The 23,389-nt window shown below is 37.7% G+C and overlaps 2 protein-coding genes across 6 annotated transcripts in view; one reads left to right on the forward strand and one right to left on the reverse strand.

Moving 5' to 3' along the window:
- LOC126458581 (intraflagellar transport protein 27 homolog) overlaps nt 1-11,846 on the reverse strand; it is a 54,511-nt gene extending 42,665 nt beyond the window's left edge. Inside the window, exons 1-2 of the mRNA XM_050095717.1 lie at nt 11,407-11,846; nt 11,208-11,327 (exon numbers count right to left, since the gene is read on the reverse strand). Coding sequence (XP_049951674.1) covers nt 11,208-11,327; nt 11,407-11,523 — 237 coding nt within the window. The 5' untranslated portion in view covers nt 11,524-11,846. The remainder of the gene's footprint in view (nt 1-11,207; nt 11,328-11,406) is intronic.
- A 13-nt stretch (nt 11,847-11,859) lies between these two features.
- Nucleotides 11,860-23,389, forward strand: part of LOC126458580 (lethal(2) giant larvae protein homolog 1) — a 354,490-nt gene continuing 342,960 nt past the window's right edge. For 2 of the 5 annotated variants that reach the window (XR_007585663.1, XM_050095715.1), the window contains exon 1: nt 11,860-12,468. Coding sequence is in view for 4 of the 5 variants with exons in the window: in XM_050095715.1 (XP_049951672.1) it covers nt 12,385-12,468 (84 nt within the window). In the remaining variant the exon portion in view is untranslated. The remainder of the gene's footprint in view (nt 12,469-23,389) is intronic. The other 3 variants (XM_050095712.1, XM_050095714.1, XM_050095713.1) reach the window with 3 other exon arrangements.

Consider the following 23,389-nt stretch of genomic DNA (forward strand, 5'->3'; position numbering starts at 1 on the left):
TCGTAGAGGAAATTTCATTCTTACTTTAATATAAAATGCTATCATTTAACACAAGCAAGGCACAGTTCTTATACGCATGTATTTAGTGCCATCTGCAGCCCAATTTTTCTTGGTCACTTGAGCCTGTATATTTGTAACAGTTGGCCTCTCTCTCTCTGGCATGATGTACACTTAACATATGCAAATATTTTATCCTGTGACTCCTATTATAATTTTATGTTGGCAAGAGCCTCTAACTGTGGGCATTTACCAGTGAGAATTCATTCTGAAGAACACTAAATGTAATCTGGGTGCTATCTAATGTCATGGCTTGGGATAATTTTTGTTTTTGTCCATGTCACATATGACAAGAGCTGCTCGGTTTCAGCTATTCTAATGTACCACCATGTGATGTAACAAGTGAGTATGCTTACCTCACAAATATTTTTCTATTAATATTTTGTTCTGTTTGTAAAAATGATGTTTTAAATGGTTATGTACATTTTTAGGGCCCATAAACATATCTTCTGAAGAAGATATTTTTAGAAATATCGAAACATAGGTCAAGGGCTGATAAAACCTTTGTTTCGCAACTGGTTGGCTGATTTTTTAACCTCTTCAAGTCTAGATATCTTAATTTTGACATTATATTTATATACAATACTATACATTACAAAAGATAGTTTGGAGTGGATTACAAAAGCTTACATACATACCCACAGCACATAGAAGAAGAGAGAAATACAAAGCATACCTCACCAACTGACAATCCTTGAAAGGAGACCTTAGTCCTCTGATATCAAGTTACTAAGGAGAGTGCCAAAATACGTACAAGATAATACATTCTATTAACTTCTTAACAAAACTGAAAGGCTATCTGATGGAAAAGGAATTTTACAGTGTCAGAAAGTACCAATTAAATTAAATTTTCATAAATTGTTTTTTATAATCAGTGTTATTAGAGAGTGTAATTAAAATGGTTGTTCCAAAGAAAGTAAGCAATATGAATGTTTTCTGTGTTTCTCATGTCCAAATTACACATAAACTTGCTGTATACTGGAGGATCAAATAAAATTCAGGTCAATTAGATGTCACATGGTATACTGTCACTGCACATCTTCCCTGTCATCTTATATACTGACTGTTCCAACCACAGACTAATGATTTATATTCTAAACTACTTTAGTCCAATCAAAATCATCGAACAGGAAAGCTATACTTGACAGATAACACAGGATAGAAATGGAAAGAAAAGACAGAGAAAAGTAATAAAACTTGAAGATCTAGAGGAGGGAGCCCGTCAGAATATGGATACAAAGGAAAAGGAAGATATAGCATAAACAAAATGTTAATATACATAGCACTGATAGGGAGAGAATGTTAAGAAAGGGGGGTGCTAAGAAACCAAATAGGCGTTCCAAATTCATTTACCATCCCTAGTAAAGAGAACGACTGCTGTTAGAAGGTATGAACCAAATTACTCGAGTTTTTACAGAAACATATGCTGTTAGGCTCCATGACATGTGGAGTAATAGTGCACTGGAGAGTACTGCAGTGTTTTCTATCATTCATTCTAGTCTGAACTTACTGGTGTGTGCCAATATAAAACACTGCAAAATTTTTTTGATCTGTTGGTAGAGCATGTGTGTGCTCTTACAGGCACCCATTACTTGACTGCACATGTTTTGACCTGTATTTTGTCACCTAAGGTTGTTTTTTTTAATCCTTTAGGATCTTTGCCCTCTGATGAAGCAGACATCATTCGCCAATTCTAATCAACAACAAGGACACCCAGTCTAGAATCTGGTGGCAACAAATTCCTCTCTGAAGTTTAGAGTCATTTACAGTAAATTCACTTTCAACAAAACAATGTGCAGCTGTACACTTTCATTTCAGTTCTGACAAAATACATGCAGGAGGAAAGAAGCTCTCCCTTATACACAGACTGCTACAGAAAGATGAGTGGTGTAAAGGGTCTAAGCTCCACTTTTCTCATGAAATGCAGCTACAGCACAGTTTGTACTGCATATTGAGTTTTATAAAGCTAATAAATAAAAGTGACATACAGAGGTAATGAACACTTATATTTTTGTTTAATCAGAACTGAAATACTGTTACACATTTGCATGTTCAGTTTACATATCTAGATTTTACACCCTGCAAGTCACAGGGTGTGGTGGAGGACACTTCTGGTACCCAGTAAAAAAAAATGAGTACTACAGTATTATTTGATCACATACATTTGCAGCTTTAAGACAAAAATACTAGCATCCCGAAATCTCCCAAAATTCCACTGACTGTTAGCAAGGTAGCCAAGGGCCTAAATATAATGTATAGATAGTAGTTTCAGTTCGCTTCTGATAAGAGAATTCCACATAAGATTGTTATTATATATAGAGTCAACAAATCAGCAAAAGATCGAAAATGTTATATGTTACGCATTAGATGACATAATATTATTGTACCTTTGAGTGAAAGCACTTCGATCAGCTAATCATGAGCTTTTATCATGATATTTCGTGTGGTGTAGCTTCACCAACTGTTTCCGAGAATGGCCACGAGACACCAAGTGCGATAATAACCTGGCCGGGTGCAGAGTCTGCAGACTGTTGTTACTGAAGGTAAAATCTTTTAGGATGTTCTTCTAAATGATTGACATTTAGACCCCTCTGCTGGGATCTTCTTCATGGTTTTCTGGTATTCATAACTAGCTTTTAACTGGTACAATGGATTGTACCCTCTGCCATGCAGCTCACGGTAGTTTGCTGAGTATAGATATAGATGTAGATGCAGATGTAGCTGAACACTTCCCTGGGCCACACGTGACATTACTTCTACATCTGTCTATGACCTTCCATCCAACATGACATGCTTCATATCCTCACTGCAAAGAAATCCTCAATCTAGTCATAAACTTCATCTGATGTCGCATATGATTATACTTTCATTAATAAGCATTACTGCGGTACTGAGTCAAATGGTTTCTGGAGGTCAAAAAATACTACATTCACCTGCTTGCCTAGATCCCTAATTTAAGAATTTTGTGTTCAAAAAGTGTAAGTTGATTTTCACACGACTGGCAGTTTTGGTTTTTGGAATCCATGCTGGTTGGCATGGAGACCATTCTGTTTCAATTATATTTAAGCTCAATACAACTGAGGAATGGAAAAAGGGACTGATACATCACATATTACAGTTTCTATTGAGCAAGAAAGCTAAAGTTGACTGGATCCAAGAGGTGCACATGAATTTGGAGAGCAACTGGAATACAGTAAATTGGGATGTGCTACAAAAATGTCATTTCAAACTGATAATTGAAGTTGCCACAGGTTACCATACACAATTAGAAAGAGAACAAAAACTCTGTGGACAGAGGAGCAAAGAAGGTTGCAAAGTGTACAAATGAAAGAATACTGTACAACATGTTCCACAGAGTGCAGGTATACACAATGTGCACAGTGACAGTGAAGAGAGAAGTTAGAACTATTTTTTGTAATGTATGTTATCTTCTGTAAATCACACATTTCCAAAGAACATTGTACCATACAGGCAAAATGAATAAGGCAGTGCAGTTGTTAAGACAATGACCTGATATTCAGAAGTATGGTTTGCTCTCTCCAGCTATCCTGACTTAGGTTTTTCTGAATCATTTCAGTTAAATGCCGGAATAGTTCCTTCAGAAAGGCCACAGCCACGGCTGATTACCTGTCCTCTCATAGCAAAAACAATCTTATATATTCTACATGTAGGTTATTATATTTGAACTATTTATTTCTGTTGTGTTATGACAAATCCCCTATCACTGTGAGATGATCCTGAATGAGGAAATACATAAAAGGAATCCCAAAAGAATATTTGGAAATGTGGTAACTCATTTTGTAGAAAAATAAACAACCTTGTCATGTTTGAGGGCATTATATTCTATATTGGAAAATGACACATTAGAATCAAGACTGTTAAGAATGAAGAGCTCTGGTTGGGCAGAATGGAACATGTCCATACACACACTTTGCTAAAGGGGGATTCCATTGTCATGAATGGGGCAGGTGCACTAAATTTTTTGTCAATCAAATGCTAATATAACAAAAAGTATACACAAAAATAAACTAAAGACTGATTGATGATTATAAAAATATTTGTTTTACCTTAACTCTTCAAATCTGAGTATCAGAAAAACACATTGTGAGGTGTTAATCATCTTTAAAACCTTGTCATGTGTGGGGCAACAAATGGCTATAGTATTGAATGCCCACCAATATTTTACAAGTGAATCATGCACTTGTTTTCTTTTGAAAACATTGAATAACATGATTAAAACAATTATCTATATGATGAAATATCAACAAATGTAACATTATTAATATTTACTTATAAAAACTGCAATTGAAGACCGTCACAGGTGGAAAACACATTGTCTCATGAAGTAGAATTTGTTTTCATAAGTTAAAATTAATTTTATTGTATTAATTTAAAGACAAGTCACCAGTTAACATATTTAGACTCCACTCCCTATTTAAATAACCTTTTGGTAAAGTTTTGTTAATTTCATTTTCCATAGGATCATTTTGATGAGAAACCTTCACCCAATACAGATACAAATTGGTGTGATGTGCAGTGTAGGAAAAGAACTTTTTGATCTACAGATCAGCAAATATCATTCACAACACGAAAACAACAAACCAACAACATACACAAAACGAAGCAGAATGCATCTGCACAACCAAAAATGCTGTATGCAACTGCACTAAAGAAAAGTGTAGAGGAAGAAAGACCTCAAGCATCTGCCATAGCATCAGTCAGAAATTCAAGTACTAGAGAAAGGAAAAAATCAGATAATAGACACTGGTGAAGAACAAGGAGTGCTATATAAAGTGAAAATAGCATGGTTTCATTTAGGAAAAGTGAAAAACAGCACAACAACTGAAAATTTCACCAAATTCCTTGAGAAAATCTTTCAGGCTATAGCAACTTTCATGTAGAAAAACTGGAAACAAAGGGTGTGAACAGCAGCTTCAAGATTGGTGTGGGCTTCCATCTAAAGGACAAGATGATGGACACAACACTATGGCCAAAGAATATTGTTGTCAGGCATTTTTTATTCTGGATATCGACCAGTGCCCCAGTGAAATAGTGCCTGAAACAAAAACCCAAGACCCCATAATATCTCACTTACAGTAGAGATAATAGTTATATGCCCATAGTTATAGCAGTTGTTAATGTACAGTGTTTAAGAACCAAGGTGGACCTTATATCGTTCTTTGTAGAAGAAGTCAAACCAGATGTTTTATGTATCTGTGAACACTGGTTAGATGAAGCAAAAGGTGACTATTACAGAGCCATTGAATATTTGGACATGGTAAATTCATGGTATTGAGCTACTACAATTCATGGTGGTGTATCTGAATATGCAAGCAAGATTCTTAGTGTAAAGGAAATAGACTTAAAAAAACTTTTCCACAGACCTTGATCTAGAATTAGCTTCACTAGTGTCAACAGATAATGACCTTATTATTGTCTCTGTGTACCACTCACCAGATGGTAATTTTGAAAACTTTATTGCACAAATGGAAACCTGTTTGTCCTACCTAACACGTCTTAAATCTAAAATAGCACTGTGTAGAGATTTCAACATACATACAGGTGATGGAAGCACTAAAGACAGATTCTTCATGACTTTGATAAATAGCTATGGGCTATTTGTTGCAAACCGACTGCCAACAAGAGGTGATGCCTGCCTAGACACAGTTATCACTAACCTCAATATCTGGGACCATAATATCAATGTAGTTGAACCAATGATTGCTGACCATAGTGCATTAGTAATGGAAATAAGTATGAAATGCTCGACTCAACTGCAACCAAGCTCATGGCACTCCAGTTACACATTTAGTAAAAGGATCATAAAAGAAGAAAGACTAAATGATCTTAAAATAGCCCTGCCAAGTGTAAACTGGCAGCAAAAAATTGCAGGAATGGGGGCCAGTGCCTCATTCGAATGTCTGTTCCAATCATTAAAAGCTAAATTTGATGATTTATTTCCAGAAATCCACAAGAAGTATCCTACAGGCAAAGCTAAAGGAAGGGACAAAGCTACTACAGGGAAGATGTTGTATACCCCTGAGCTAAACTAATTAAAATGCATTGTGCTAATTTTCAGGGACCATATGAAAGTAGCTAGAGGTCTCCCATCTAGAGACCTGCTTCATTGTAACTATGTAAGAGCCAAACGAATTTATAGAAAGCAAGTGGAGGAGGCAAAAAAGAGATACAATGACAGGTTCATTGAAGAGGCTCACAATCCATGCAAAGCAGCTTGGAATCTGGTAAATGAGTGCAGAAAAAAGCCCACCTCAGCCTTAAATTCTGGTAGCCCTGATGCCTTCAATCAGTAATTTGTTAGGATAGTGAAAGATACTATTAATGGAATACCCGACTCAGGCTTAGTCCCCACAAGTCACATGAGAAACATAACCAGTAGCACTTTTGAAAACTGGAAGGAAGTGCACCCTAAGGATATCGTAAAAATAGTTATGTCATACAAGAACTCAGAGAGCAAAGATATCTATGGTATGTCTTGCACAATGCTGAAGAAAATTATTCTAGAGCTTGCTCAACCATTAAGCAATTAACAAATGCTTATCCTCTGGTGTCTTCCCAAAATTTCTTAAACTAGCAAGGACAGTACCAATCTACAAAAAAGGTGACCCGTGTGAAGTGTCCAACTACAGACCAATTTCCTATTCTAGCTAAAGTTATGGAGTCTGTTGTGAAACTCCAGTTACAGAATTATTTTGAAGTAAATAAGCTCTTCCAGGACACACAGCATGGTTTTCGCAAGGGAAAGTCAACGTTTACGGCAGCACTGGACTTAACCAGAAAAATAAGGCAAGGATTCGAAGACAGAGAAAGTGTGGCACTGACACTCGGTGATCTTAGCAAGGTATTTGACTGCATTTCCCACAAGATACTGCACAATAAATTGAAGTGCTACGGTGTCGGAGGAGTTGTTCTAGCAACTTTTCAGTCTTATCTGGAAAACCGGAGACAAGTGGTATCAATTCATGAAGCAACATCACAAGAACAAAAGCTGGAACATGGAGTACCCCAAGGGTCCGTCATAGGGCCTCTCCTGTTCCTTATTTATGTCAATAATATGGGTTATAACAACAATATGTTACAGTTTGTTGATGACACCACCCTTTTTGCCGAAGGAAGAACTGCTGCTGAATCACTCCAAGAAACAGATGTACTCTTCCAAAACATTAAAGAATGGTTCATCAAAAATAAAATGAAAGAAGAAAAAACACAACATCTGATATGCACCCTTAACAACATCGGATGTCATGATAATATGGAGGCTGTCAAACTGTTGGGCTTCATGATAGACAGGAAACTAATAATGAACGAACACACAGTGTACGTGTGCTCCAAGCTCTCCCTTGTAATATATCTTCTGAGGAGGTTAAAAGGTGTATTGAGTGACGATTATCTCATAACAGTATATTATGCCCTATTCCAAAGTCACATCAATTATGGCCTACTGTTATGGGGACATTCTGCAGGTTGTAAGGATGTGCTAATTCTACAGAAAAAAGCTCTCAGAATAATCACATCAAGCAAAGACAGGAGCACTGCAGGCCTATATTCAAGCAGTTAGGAATTATGACAGTCTTCAGCCAGTATGTGTTTTTATGTCTCATCAGCATGAAAGAAAACCGAGGAGTCTTCAGCATGAGGCAAGGTATACACAATCACAATACCCATAACAAGAGGAGCATCGAAATACCCAGGTGTCGACTGACGGGAACGCAAGACAGCTTTCCAGTGGTTGCCCTAAAGATGTTCAACTCACTGCCTCAAGAAGTGCAATCCCTGCTGCTAGGAACATTCAGAAGGAGAGTAGCACAGGACCTGAAAGAACGCCCATTGTACTCCATTGGTGAATTCTTTAATAGTGACCAAAGTGAATGGACAAACAAATATTGTCTCTATTAAGTATAAATGTCTTAATATTGTGAATATTTTTTTAAACATAATTAACCTTGACGCAGTCTGTCCAGTCATGGCTGTTAAACGACACAGATTTAGTAATAAAGTAATAAAGAACAGTAAATCCTACTAATGTGGAATGAGTCATTTTACTTTCACATTTCAAATTAATTTGTAAATATGGCTGATGGTTGCTTATTGGACATTTATAAAGAACCTAAAACAAATGTGCCTTTGTATGTGATACCCGCCACCTTTTATACATTACAATAATAGAAAGTCTTCTATAGAATAGGAGATGTCAAGAAGAAACTTTTCCAGTTCGTTTTCAAATTTTACTTTGCTGTCTGTCAGACATTTTGTATTAGTGGGTGCCTCATAAAAACATTTTAGTTGCAGCATTATTCACCCCTTTCTGCATTAAAGGCAACTATAATTTGGAGTAATGAAATGTCATTTTTCCTTCTGGTATTGTAATTACGTATGTCATTGTTCCTTTTGAACTGCAGTGGATTATTAAAAAAAAAAAAAAAAATTCATGAGGGAATACATATACTGTGAAGCAGTCAGCAGAATGCCCAACTCCTTTAACAGATGTCTAATATATGATCATGGGTAGGCACGATATTTTTGAGCAATGAAGACTTTTTTTTCTTAAAGATGAGTTACACCTGAGCATTTTTCTACATGAGATTACTGAATGAAAATGTATTTCCTGTTAATGCTCTCATCTGCAACATCCTCAGTTCTGCACCTCCAGGGGCATTATACCAATGATAGGCGTAACACGTGGTGTGGAAATAACAAATGGGGTGAAAATTTCAAAATTCCTACGTGTCCATATTGATGAGAATTTAAAGAAGAAAAGTCAAATTTTGAAACTCCTAAAACAATTAAGTTCAACCTCATTTGCATTTAGAAACATTGCAAATGAAACTGAACTAAGCTGTTTTAGGAGGTCAAAAATCTGATTTTTCCAGCTGAAGTTCTCATCAATATGGACACCTAATAATTCTGAAGTTTCCACCCTATTTATTATTTCCACACTACGTGTTACATGTATCATTAGTACAGTGGGCCTAGACATGCAGTACTGAAGATGATATGTGCTTTTGAAATTGTGGGTGAGACCATTCACAGGAAACTTTGTTTAGATACACTGAAGCACCAAAGGAACTGGTATAGGCATGCATGTTCAAATACAGAGATATGTAAACATACAGAATATGACTCCGCAGTTGGCTACGCCTATACAAAACAAGTGTCTGGCATGGTTGTTACTTCAGTTGCTGCTGCTACAATGGCAGGTTATCAAGATATAAATGAGTTTGAACATGGCGTTGTAGTTGGTACATGAGCAATGCGATACATCATCTCCGACGTAGCGATGAAGTGGGGAATTTCCCTTATGACCATTTCACAAGTGTATCATGAAAATCAAGACTCCGGTAAAACATCAAATCTCCTCCATCACTGTGGCCGGAAATAGATCTTGCAAGAATGAGACTGACGACAAGTGAAGAGAATCATTCAATGCGACAGAAGTGCAACCATTCTGCAAACTGCTGCAGATTTCAATGCTTGGGCCATCAACAAGTGTCAGTGTGCAAACCATTCTGCAAAACATCATCAATATGGGTTTTCGGAGCCGAAGGCCCACTCGTGTACCCTCGATGACTGTACGACACAAAGCTTTATGCCTTGCCTGGACCCGTCAACACCGACGTTGGGCTGTTGATTACTGGAAACACTTTGCCTGGTCAGACGAGTCTCATTTCAAATTGTATCGAGCAGATGGACGTGTATGAGTATGGAGACAACGTCATGAATCCTGCATGTCAGCAGGGGACTGTTCAAGTTGGTGGAGGCTCTGTAATGCTGTGGGGCGTGTGTAGTTGGAGTGATATGGGACCCCTGATACATCTAGATACAACTCTGACGGGTGACATGTACATAAGCACCCTGCCTGGGGTCACCTGTATCCATCCATGTCCATTGTGCATTCCTACGGACTTGGGCAGTTCCAGCAGGATAAAGTGACACCCCACATGTCCAGAATTGCTACAGAATGGCTCCAGGAACACTCCTTTGAGTCTAAACACTTCCGCTGGCCACCAAACTTCCCAGACATGAACATTATTGAGCATATCTGGGATGCCTTGCAACATACTGCTCAAAAGAGATCTCCACCCTCTCAGACTCTTGCAGATTTATGGACAGCCTTGCAGGATTCATGATGTCAGTTGGATTCATGGTGTCAGTTCCCTCCAGCATAACATCAGACATTAGTAGAATCCATGCCAAGTCATGTCGCGGCACTTCTGCATGCACGTGGGACCCTACACCATATTAGGAAGGTGAACCAGTTTCTTTGGCTCTACCGTGTACATGAGGAAGAATAATGGTGTAACACTGAGCCTTTGGGAACGCCATACCTAATTTCTCATCACTTAGGATAATGTCTCTTGTCTACATTAAGTACAACTTACTTCATTCTTTTGGTTAGATACGACAATATCCATTGGTTTGCTACCCCATCAACTGCACAAAACCTCAATTCATTTAGGAGAATACTCTGATCCACACAGTCAAATGCCTTTGATGAGTCGCAAGAGTATCAACTGGCGCTTCTGAAATCCAAATTGTTTGCTGAGTTAGTATTGCTGTTCAGTTGATAGACTTTTCTACAATACATCACGTACTCAAAAATTTTGTAAAATGATGTTAGCAGTGAAGAAGGTCGTTAGTTATAGACATCTCTCTATCACCTTTCGTAAAGAGATGTTTAACAACTGCAGGTTTCGGTTTCTCTGAAAGAATGACTAGAGTTAGTGTTGCAAAACTCTAAATTCACGGGGATCGCTGGTCATGCATTAAAAAGCCTCTATACATTGCAACTGATATAGAAGTTCTAAATTTGACCGTAAACTGCTAAAGACCAAGAAAATACGGAGTGTATATAGAGTATGCATGTAATAAGTAAAAAGGGCATTATCATTTAAAATTGACTGAAATTTGTTCGGAATTTCTGGTAGTTATTTCGTCAGCTGTTATTTCCAGATTGTATATTTGACTTACAAGTGACACCTCAGTACCGATATTACGGGGTCAACGCACTTACACCGTTTGGGTGGGGTTGCGCTCCAACACGAGAGACTCGGTAGCCTATTTCAAAGTAATGTTTGTAAGGAAGCACTGGTGATAACAAATGTATATTGCATATACATTTTGTTACCTACATATTTTGGTAGGAGATCTTCGTAGATTTCCAATCCTGATGAATCGTACAGGTATAGTTCAACCACATCGTCCGTATCCGGGATTGGAATCTGTTTCACAAACAAATCAGCTCCTAAAGTCTAGAAGAGAAAATATGGATTTAACTTTCCTTCCATTCCCTGTGTAAGGCGAAACGAAGTAACTTAAAAATTCTTTTACCATTGTATAACTTTTCGGAAACTGTCTACCCTCTGACAACAACATTTGCATTAAAGCAGTTTTACCGACAGTCGAATCACCGACAACAGCACACTTTACCCGAAGTATATTGGGCATCGTGGGAAATAAAACTTCTGCATTTGCATCCGTAATACCAGTACTGCTTCTGTCTGCAGCCAACGGAATTCTTGTTTAAACTGTTTCAGCTTGTTGCTAAGCAACAATTTATGTTGCAGAAAACGAGAAAAGTCAGATGGGTATTTGTTTTGTTATCTTTTACAACTGAATTACTTCAATTTATAACCATTTATTGGCTCGTGACTTTGTTCATCTCCGACAGCAAGCTATACCATCGCCTGTAAACATACATGCTTGTTTTCCGCGAAAACAAAACAAAACACTGTGACAACTCTTTCATTCCAATAACAGGTGATGCAACAAAAGGTGTCGCTAATGAGTCATCCGTTGGTATTCTAGGTGTTTGAGATCGGTAAATCTTTTTTGTGCTGTCACTGAGTGAAACTGATTGGTCCATAGACAGGGATGGTTTGGGCATATAATTTCATTCACATCTAAACCAGTCATTTAATTAAATTACGGTGTCTTCGTTTTTAGATGTATTTTACATAAATAAATTAAATCGTGATCTCAGTATTTGAGCATTAGATGAAAAAAAAGTCAACATTCGTAATCAGAAGAGAGTCTAGTAAACTGAACAGCTTTGACATAGCGTTGAAGCCGTTTAGATATCTGTGAGAAGGGCGGGTTACACAGGTTGACGTAGACAGGCAGGCGTCGCTGCAGAGAATGTTTAAGTGACATACCGCAAGGTTTATGAACAACCGTTGGCCGGAAGTTTGTATCCTCCATTCAAAAAGATATTATCTGGCGTATAATAGTTAAAAGTGTAAAAGTGAAGTGCAAATTGTTGGTTTCTTACTTCCTAACCTATTTTATTGTACGTTATTTGAAAGCAAAATGCTGAAGTTCATCAGAGGGAAAGGCCAGCAGCCATCAGCTGAAAGACAGAAGTTACAGAGAGAGCTATTTGCTTTTAGGAAGGTGAGTACGTCTTCAGTATAGCTTTTCGTCGCACCGTCATTTAATAGACGGTTTGACACAGTTTGTTGTTCAACTACATGGAGGTTGCAAACGTCGTTATGATTTGTGTGACAGTGTAAGTGGTGGTATCGTTTTTTTTACTACTACAATGGTAACACTTATATAGTGGGATTAAGAGCTTGAAACTAATTCTTGAGTTACAAGAAATAGTTTATAATTAAGTCTTGCACCGGTCGTGTCTTCGTTTCTTATTGTTTTGATACTTGACAGTTATTTATAACAGGTGTGATGTTCCAAGGGACAAGAATGTGTGTTGTTCGTTCGGTCAGAACAAGCAGCTTCGCAATTAAAAACTGGCCGTGGATTCATTTATGTTTTTCGAATACTTGGTACTAAAATCGTCCCATCTATATCTGTGTAAAGTGCTATTGGGTTTCTTTCGGTCTAAGATTAATGGACTGCAGTACATTGATAGATGCTTATTAGTGTTACCACAGCAATGACGCCATAGTAATGCCCTTGTTGTACAGCAAATATCACCACTATTATGTCGTATGATTAGAAAAAGTCACATTATAACCTGCAAAGTTTAGTCTTCCCACGTTTAAAGATTTGCTCTACAGTGGTTGCTTAATCTCTGCATGGGTCGATGAGTGGTGATCTTGAATTGGTCAAAGAATACAAGACCTCGTATTACCTGTAAGCTACAGTTCAAAGAAATCCTGTAGTAGATCTGGCTTTGTTCTCTACACATTGTACGTTTCATAATAGTTACAGCCTCTAATGATGTAGGCATACCACTATTTGTAGATGTTAAGATTTATTTAATTAAAACAATATTTACTGTACAATCCCAAAATACTTTTACGTGGAGTCTGAGTATTATATTTGAAGTCAATTGAATGGTTAATAATGAGTCCTCACCCTCACAAGCAGCTAAGTTTGTTCTCTATATCTGCCATTTCAGATCACCAAGAGTTCAGTCTGTAAAAAATCCTTTTTACTCTCTCAGATCAGAAATTCTGTGGGCCTACATATTTATTTATGGAATCTCGGTCAAAACACAGATATGCCACTGCTTGCTGTGAAGGGTTGTAAGATGAAGCTGCTGCACAGTATAGAATTTAGTTTCATGTCACATTTATTTCCCTTATCTGTGAAGTCACAGAGTATTCAAACAGTATTAAAAAGTTAAAATGTTCACATATAATTGATTGTATATACTTGTAGCTATCAAAAATTCATGTAATGTTAATTTGCACATTCAGTTCCTTTCATGGCTTGTTATTCATGAATTCTGTGATAATGTTATTTGCTGTAAGTTCTCTGCACATCAGTATGAATAGGTGTGTAAGATCACATATTAATGTTTGAAAACACACATGCATGAAATGTGGATTATAGTAGTAGTATATGACGGCGAAAAACTTAGTTTCCTTAGTTATTGTGTAATGTGCAGTTTCCTTAGTTATTTTGTAATGTGCATTCAATCAACAAAGATTACAGCTTTGGGGTAATCTTCCTTTGATGACTGAAAAGTGGTTTACATTGAGTGGTGCTTGTTTGCCTTGCAATATTAATGGGAATGAGTTCAAGGTTAATGAAATGCTAGTTGCATGTAGTATTGAATAACATTTTGTAAACAATGGGAATGCAGGGGTGGCTTGCGCTTCCTTCTCCATCTCTACTCTGCAGACAACTGTGAATACGTGGCAGTGAGTATAGTGTTTTATCACAGGTATTAGGGTTTTTTCCCCATTCCATTCATGTCCTGAGTGTGGAAACAATTGGTGTTTAAATGTGTGTGTGTGTGTGTGTGTGTGTGTGTGTGTGTGTGTTGTCGATAAGTAGGAGGGCCATTATATATTCCTAGTATCATCATTTAAAGCCTGTTCCTGAAACTCAGTAAGTAGGTTTTCTTGGACTAGTTTATATATAATCTTCAGTAAGTAGGGTTTTTGGGGATAGTTTGTCTATTGTTGAGTCTACTTGTTCAATTTCTTCAGCATCTCTGTGACCCTCTCCCTAGCGTCATATAAACCTGTGATCACTCGTGTGCTGCCCTTCTGTGTATACTTTCAATATATCCTTTTAGTCCTATTTGGAATGGGTCCCACACAAGAGAGCAATATTCCAAGATGGGTCATATGAGAGATTTGTTTGTCACCGATTGCATTTACCAAGTAATTTACTAATTAACCAAAGTATACAAAGTGCTTTACCAGTGACTCAGCCTGTCAGATCATTTCATTTCACATCTGTACAAGGTTACACCCAGGTATTCGTAGGAGTTGGCCGATACCAACTATGACTCGGTGATGTTATAGTATAGGCTACTGTGTTTTGTTGTTTTTTGAAGTGCACAAGTTTACATTTCTGAAGATTTAAAGCAAGTTGCCAATCTGCACCGCTTTGAAATCTTATCAAGAGCTGACTGAATATCTGTGCAGCTTTTCTCAGACAGTACTTCGTTATAGAAAACTGCATCATCTGCAAAAAGTATGAGGTCACTAGTAATATTGTCCGCAAGGTCATTAATATACAACATAACAGCTAGGGTCCCATAACACTTCCCTTGGGCACACCCAAAGTTAGTGCTAGATCAGCCAGTGATGTTCCATCCAAGATCACATGCTCCATCCACCCTTAAAAATTCTTCAATCTACTCAAAAATTTCATCGTTACCCCATATGATTGTACTTTTTACAACAAGTGTAGAAAAGGTACCGGATCAAGTACTTTTCAGGAGTAAAGAAATACTGCTTCTACCTGACTGCTTTGATCAAAAACTTTCAGTATGTCATGTCAGAAAAGTGCGTTTGGTTTCGCACGATCGTTGTTTACAGAATCCTTGCTGGCTGGCAGGAAGTTAGGTATACCTCAATATATTTGAGCTTGGAATAGGTCCTGAGATTGTACAACAAATAGATTTTGAGGATGTTGGAGTGTAGTTTTGTGGGTCAGTTCTACTATCCATATCTTGTAAATGGTTGTGACCTGTGCTTTCTTCCAACTACTGAGCAAAGTTTTCTGTTCAAGGGATGTATGATGGGCTATTGTTAGAAAAGGAGCTAACTTGGAACAGAATGTGCTAGTCATTCCATCGGGCCCTGGATCTTTATTTAATTTTTATTATTTCAGATGTTTCTCTTTGTAAAGGAACATTTTAAAATGGAGTTGAACATTTTAGCTTTTGCTGTGCTGGTCTCTGTTTCAGTTTCTGTCTCATTCGCGAGTAATTGGACACTGACTTTGGTGCCACTAACAGCCTTTACATACAACCATTTCATTGTGTTTTGTGAAATATCATTTGCAGTATTCTGCTACTGTAGTCATTGAAGGCTTCACGTAGTGCTTCCCTGACAGCCAACTGCATTCATTCATTACATGAGTATACAATAAGTTTCTATAAACTGTTAGGATTCTCTGGAAACGGTCTGTTATAGTTGGAATGAGCAGTCATTTGTTCAGTCAGTAGCCCTAACACAAGGACAGGAGCATCTTTAAATGGTAACCTGTTACTGTGATTGGTAAACTTTCTTCTATTCCATCTTCTTTATTCTTGCTCTTTAATTAATGATAATGCTGCATATCCACTTTTTGACTGCTGTAGTGGGCTGTATTCTCAAATTACAATGTATTACCTTGTTGTTGGAGGAAATTTGCTGTACTCTTTAAGCACGTCTCTTAGAATCTGTTGACAAGGCGCAATGCCAGTCCCTCCTTGCCAGGCATAGAGTACTTCTCCGTAAATACACCTCTGCACACAAATAACTGTTTTCACTCACTGTTGAAATTATTAGCAAGTTTTTAAGCAATGTGAGGGACAATGCTGTTTTCCTAAACACATCCCTATTTTGCATATAAGCCACTTTTCTTCTGCTGATATAGACTCACACCAAAGGCCAACTTAAGTTCCACATTTCCCTCTAGAGAAACCTTAAACATGAGTTGACCATTGGCAACCCACACATATTGGCTTCCCCTGCTGTCCAGTCTGGGACGTTGCTGTTGGAGACATTCTATCTGGTTTGAACAGTGCCATGGATACTCAGCTGCACAGCCTTACAGCCTTTCACAGTGCTTAGCTTTGGTCTGTGCTCTAGCAGTGGGAAGTACTGCACATGGAATTTCACACCTCTAGGTCCCACCTCTGTAGTGGCCAAGAGAAACTCGAAAATTTCCTTCATGCATTGGTGTTTACATCTCTTTTCATTTTACTGCATTAGATTTCCTCTTTATTTTCTTTTATATTTTATCACACATTTTATGTATTATCTCGGTGACACTGAAAGCATCTCTAGGTGAGATTCCAGATGTTACTTCACATGTATAAAATGCATAAGGGAAAATATTAAATTATATAACTCAAAACAAATACAACAAATGTTTTGTCCTTAACCTCTTCTAGCAATTGTCGTATATCTATTTCATGGTGGCTTAGTTGATAATGGTCACACTCTAAAACTAAATATTTGAGTCAATCTGTGGCCTGTTGGAAGATATTTTTTGACAGTTGATAAGGCTCTTACCTGCAGTTGCAATTTGTGAGGAAGCCTCCATTCCTTCCATCCATCCAATTCTGTAGATAACACTGTGAAAGACAACTTGTACATCAACAAATGGAAGCAGGAACTGCAAATTAATTTTGGGCTGAAGTGTAATCAAGGTGTACCCACTTCTTTAATCAAGTGTTGCATGCTGTGAAGGGATGTGGGCACAGTGAATCATGAGTCAGTTGCTAGAAGCCATTGAGAATAAGAAAATGTAATGATTTATTTTAGCTGAAAATGCTAAGTGATTACATTTGATTTTCAAATGGAGAGTGGGCAGAAAACTAGGTATGCATACAGATTGACCTGTAGTGATGCCCAAAGCCTAGGTTGGTTTTGACTGGACAGTTTCGTTGAGAGTTGGTGAAGCCAGCGAATGTCAGCACAAGAATAAGATTCCCATAATGAATTGATGTGTTGCATAGCCTCAGATACGTTCTTAATCGAATAACCTACTTGTATATGTTATTTCCAATGTTGCTGATAATTCCAACAGTACAGTTCAATTCTAACCTAATGGAATAAAATAATAGCTAACTTTATTTACGAACCATAGGAAACTAAGAACAGACATTGTGGTTGGCCGTCAACGACCATTCATTGTGCATACAATGGAAGACCCAGGTACGTCATGACTGCAGTTTAATTGAAGTTGTCATTTTATCAGATAACTAATGTACCTAAGACCAAAAAGTTGCAATATGTTTTAATAACAGTCTGTTTTACGGAAGTCTTTTTTAACTTTCAATGCAACTCCATTCCTTGACTCTAGATATTGAGACAATTTAGAGAGAGTGCCCAGTAGGGTCTTTTATAAATTTATTTTTGTTGTAATAATTTCCTTTTATATTTAATGTATAATTGACGATTTATTTGAATAACGTATGTTGTCAATAAAATATGCAAGGGCTGTACAGCTCATAAAAAGTGGTGGAAGGAGCTTATTGACTTTGCCCCAGAATGCCCCACACATAATGCTGACAGGGAATGAAAAACTGTATGAAAACTATTATTTTTTTGTTGTGATTGTATAATTCCCCATTTACATTACATTTAGTTTCTTATTCCATCTCGTACATAATTAAAGTGTCATCAGCAAACTTCAGAGATAAAATTCTTTCTCTCTGAATGTTAATTCCTTTTCTTCATTGCTTCTTGGTTTCCTTCACAGCTTGTTCAAAGTACAGATTGGATAACATCAGGTTGGAGTACAGCCCTGTATTCCTTCTCAACTGTTGCATCCCTTTGATGTGCTTCAACTCGTAGATAAACTTAAGTTTTCTGTATTTTATCTTTGCTACCTGCAGAATTCCAGAGAGTGTATTCCAGTCAGCAATGTCAAAAGCTTTTACTAAACTTGTAAATACTCTAAACATATGTCCATCCTTTTTCAGCCCATCTTCTACGTCACAGGGTCAGTATAGCCTCACGGATCCCTAAATTTTTCCAAACTCAAACTAAACTTCCGCACGACTAGCTTATACTAATTTTTGCAGTCTTCTGTACATAATTTGTTAGTAATTTGCAGCCAAGGCTTACTCCACTGATAGTTCAGTAATATTCACACCTGCCAGCACATATCTTCTTTGAAGTTGTAACTATTGCAGTCTTCTTTAGTTCTGAGTATATTTTGTCATCGCTGACTCCCCCAAGGAAACTCAATATCTTTGATGTTGTCTGCTCCTGTGGCTTTGTGTGCACTTGGGACTTCTAGTGCTCTGTCAGATTCTTAAAACATTATCAAACCTCCCTTCTCATCTTTGTGTAGTTACTAAACCCTTTCTACAGTACTGTGAGAAAGTTTGTTTACCTTATTAATATTCTTCATCTTTATTCTTCATATTTGCATACTTGCAGCCCTCTGCTGCTAGAGGGCTTGGAATTGTAGCTTGTAACATGGCAGTGTTTAGCGCAACTGTGCCTGTGTGTGTGAGAAACTGTGTGCTGTAAACGAGTTTTCAATTCAAAGAGTTCGTCCACATGTGGAGCACAGTCTCAGACCACATGCTGTGACATCTACAGCAGTCTGATGTCTTGGGTTCTGTCATCAGTCATCCTTCATAAAGTTCGGACTTGGCCCCATCTGGTTTTCGTCTGTTTCCTAACTTATGGAACACCTTGAAAGATTCCACCTTTGATAGTGATGAAAGTGCGCAAGCAGAGGTGAGGTTCTTCCCTCGTCAACAAACATTTTAAAGTAACGGTATCATCAAACTGGTCTCTCGTTGTAAGAAATATGTTGCTTGCCATGGTGACTGCGTAGACAAATAAATATGTGAGTATGAAGAATAAAGATAAAATTTGTTTCATTAAAAAACCTCTAACAGGTTCTGCATAAAAAATTAGGAGGCATTACTTTTCAGCATGCCCTTATATTACGTTCATCTTGATGGCTATCCTTTTTTGCTTAGTACCGGTTTGGGTCAACCGATAGTTGCAATGCCACCCGACTTTGACCTGTGACGTAATTGTGTTGTGTCACATCATTGTGGGGTGGTGTCTTTGAAATGGATCATGTTTGTGGGGGCATGTTGGAGGAAACTGTGGTGCACTTTAAGTGTTGAATGTCTGTGTTTCTAATATGCCTATGCATAGTGAAAATGTATCAATGGACTTTAAGCTGTGTAATACTTGTTTTTTGAGGTAGGTGTTGTTGGGTTGTCACAGAGTATCATAATTTCTGTAGTTACAGGCTACCATTTTTTTTTGTTTTTTTTTTGTTTTGAAGCTGTCAGTTTGTTGTTTTAAATTTGTTTGTCCACGGAATTTAGTTTTGTGTGTTCATAATTCATTAGTTGTTGCTATGGGTGAGGATATGGCTGTGACTATAAAGTTTCTTCAGTTATATGACCTTGCTGCAGAGTGTGTGAAGTGTTGAATTGATGAATTTGATGGAAGTTGATGCATCTCTAGCCAGGGACCAGCGCATGTGGCAGTAATTTTGTGATAATGTTTGAAGGTCTGTTAGAAGGGGCTGTTTGTTCAGGCACTCTAGGCTGGTCAAACAAGGTATTGTTTTGCTAACATGTCTTAAATGTTATTGTTTGTCTGCTGGGTATGACAGGTGTGTGTTGTTGTTGTTGTGGTCTTAAGTCCAGAGACTGCTTTGATGCAGCTCTCCATGCTACTCTATCCTGTGCAAGCTTCTTCATCTCCCAGTACCTACTGCTACCTACAGCCTTCTGAATCTGTTTAGTGTATTCATCTCTTGGTCTCCCTCTACGATTTTTACCCTCCGCACTGCCCTCCAATACTAAATTGGTGATCCCTTGATGCCTCAGAACATGTCCTACCAACCGATCCATTCTTCTAGTCAAATAGTGCCACAAGCGCCTCTTCTCCCCAATTCTATTCAATACCTCCTCATTGGTAATGTGATCTACCCATCTAATCTTCAGCATTCTTCTGTAGCACCACATTTCGAAAGCTACTATTCTCTTCTTGTCTAAACTATTTATCGTCCACGTTTCACTTCCATACATGGCTACACTCCATACAAATACTTTCAGAAACGACTTCCTGACACTTAAATCAATACTGGATGTTAACAAATTTCTCTTCTTCAGAAACGCTTTCCTTGCCATTGCCAGTTTACATTTTATATCCTCTCTACTTCGACCATCATCAGTTACAACTTTAAACATAGTTGTGTGCAGCAACCGTGAAAATATTTTTTATAGTAAAGACAGCCCACTGGTTGCAGTGGATTTTATAGTCGAATTGACCATGGTTTCGACTCCTAAACTAAGGGAGTCTTTGCCCTTTGTTACATTCAATAGCCTATAAAATCATTTGCGACGCATGTCCTTCGTATAATATATATATCTCAGTCAGATATAAAGAGCATCCATGGGGGGAAAAAGGCACTAACATTCATAATTCTTCTTTCGCTGATCATTTGCTGATCACAGGCCACAAACCTAAGGAAATTATGGAAATTAATATTCTCCACACAGAGAAAAAAGGTCGTAGACTTGATGTGCTTGAGGAAATGGAAATATTCAAACACTTCTCTCTCAATGATAACCTTATTCTTAATGAACAGTTACAGTTACGTAACAAGAATTTTTTTGGTGGCTTCAAACCTTTACTGAAGGATCCTTAAAAGATATTTTTCATCTATGTCAATTTTTCCTCATGTTTTTTCTGAAATGTTGTTTTCCTCCCCATACTCTTATTGCAGTTTAATCACTTACTGTATTTTAATGTATCAAATTACTGAAAAAATCTTTTTTGATAATTTCTTACTGCCTTTAAATTATGTCTTCATACTATAAAATGTTTAAAAGTTGTAGACACATCTGCTATACAAACTGCTATAACCTTTCTATCATGTAAAGCAGATATTACCAATTTTTATCACTAGATGGTGTGACACCTCATGTCCACATTGTAGTATAGCTGGCGCACGCACCACCCAGTCTGATGCCACCTGTTTCAGTATACACAAGCAGCCCTTAGCGGCAGTCTTTAATTTTTAACTAGAACTGACAATAAAACTTTTACCTAGGATGTTTCATTATGTTATGTAGCCTTTTATGGTGTTAAAATTGTATGACGAGAGCTGTCATGCTCAACTTTTTACGTATGTAAGTACGTCTTTATATACGAATATTAATTATTACTGTCTTGTATTTTCTTATTAATGACTAACTTTGTATCCCCCTTATTTAGGTAATATAAATTCTGATGAAGATTCCCTTAGTTTAGCAGTCGAAACCATGGTCAATTCGGGCCGGCCGGAAGTGGCCAGGCGGTTCTAGGCGCTACAGTCTGAAACCGCTAGGGTCGCAGGTTCAAATTCTGCCTCGGGCATGGATGCGTGTGATGTCCTTAGGTTAGTTAGGTTTAAGTAGTTCTAGATTCTAGGGAACTGATGAGACCTCAGATGTTATGTCCCATAGTGCTCAGAGCCATTTTAACCATTTTGAGCCATGGTCAATTCGACTATAAAATCCATTGCAACCAGTGGGCTGTCTTTCCTGTAAAAAAAAACATCAGTTATTTTGCTCCCCAAATAGCAAAACTCCTTTACTACTATAAGCGTCTCATTTCCTAATCTAATTCCTGCATCACCACCCGATTTAATTCGATTACATTCCATTATTCTTGTTTTGCTTTTGTTGATGTTCATATTAAATCCTCCTTTCAAGACCATGTCCATTCCGTTCAGCTGCTCTTCTAAGTCCTTTGCTGTCCCTGAGAGAAATACAATGGCATCGGCGAACCTCAAAGTTTTTATTTCTTCTCCATGGATTTTAATTCCTACTCGAAATTTTTGTATTGTTTCCTTTACTGCTTGCTCAATATACAGATTGAATACCATTGGGGAGAGTCTACAACCCTGTCTCACTCCCTACCCAACCACTGCCTCCCTTTCATGCCCCTTGACTCTTTATTAACTGCCATCTGGTTTCTGTACAAATTGTAAATAGCCTTTCGCTCCCTGTATTTTACCCCTGCCACCTTCAGAATTTGAAAGAGAGTATATTCCAGTCAACATTGTCAAAAGCTTTCTCTAAGTCTACAAATGCTAGAAACGTAGGTTTTCCTTTCCTTAATCTATTTTCTAAGATAAGTCATAGGGTCCAGTATTGCCTCGCGTGTTCCAACATTTCTACGGAATCCACACTGATCTTCGCCAAGATTGGCTTCTACTAGTTTTTCCATTCATCTGTAAAGAATTCGTGTTAGTATTTTGCAGTAGTGGCTTATTAAACTGATAGTTTGGTAATTTTCACATCTGTCAACACCCGCTTTCTTTGGGATTGGAATTATTGTGTTCTTCTTGAAGTCTGAGGGTATTTCGCCTGTCTCATACATCTTGCCTCACCAGATCGTAGAGTTTTGTTAGACCTGGCTCTCCCAAGGCTGGCAGTAGTTCTAATGGAATGTTGTCTACTCCCAGGGCCTTGTTTTGGCTCAGGTCTTTCAGTGCTCTGTCAAACTCTTCACACAGTATCATATCTCCCATTTCATCTTCATCTACATTCTCTTCCATTTATATATTATTGTCCTCAAGAACATTACCTTGTATAGACACTCTGTATACTCGGTCCATCTTTCTGCTTTCCCTTCTTTGCTTAGAATACGGTTTCCATCTGAGCTCTTGATATTCGTGCAAGTGGTTCTCTTTTCTCCAAAGTTCTCTTTAATTTTCCTGTAGGCAGTATCTATCTTACCCCTAGTGGGATAAGCCTCTACATCCTTACATTTGTCCTCTAGCCATGCCTGCTTAGCCATTTTGCACTTCCTGTCGATCTCATTTTTGAGACGTTTCGTGTTCCTTTTTGCCTGCATTTACTGCATTTTTATGGTTTTTCTCCGTTTATCAATTAAATTCAATACCTGTTCTGTTACCCAAGGAG

The sequence above is a fragment of the Schistocerca serialis genome, chromosome 2, assembly GCF_023864345.2.
Source record: "Schistocerca serialis cubense isolate TAMUIC-IGC-003099 chromosome 2, iqSchSeri2.2, whole genome shotgun sequence".
Classification (NCBI taxonomy): domain Eukaryota; kingdom Metazoa; phylum Arthropoda; class Insecta; order Orthoptera; family Acrididae; genus Schistocerca; species Schistocerca serialis.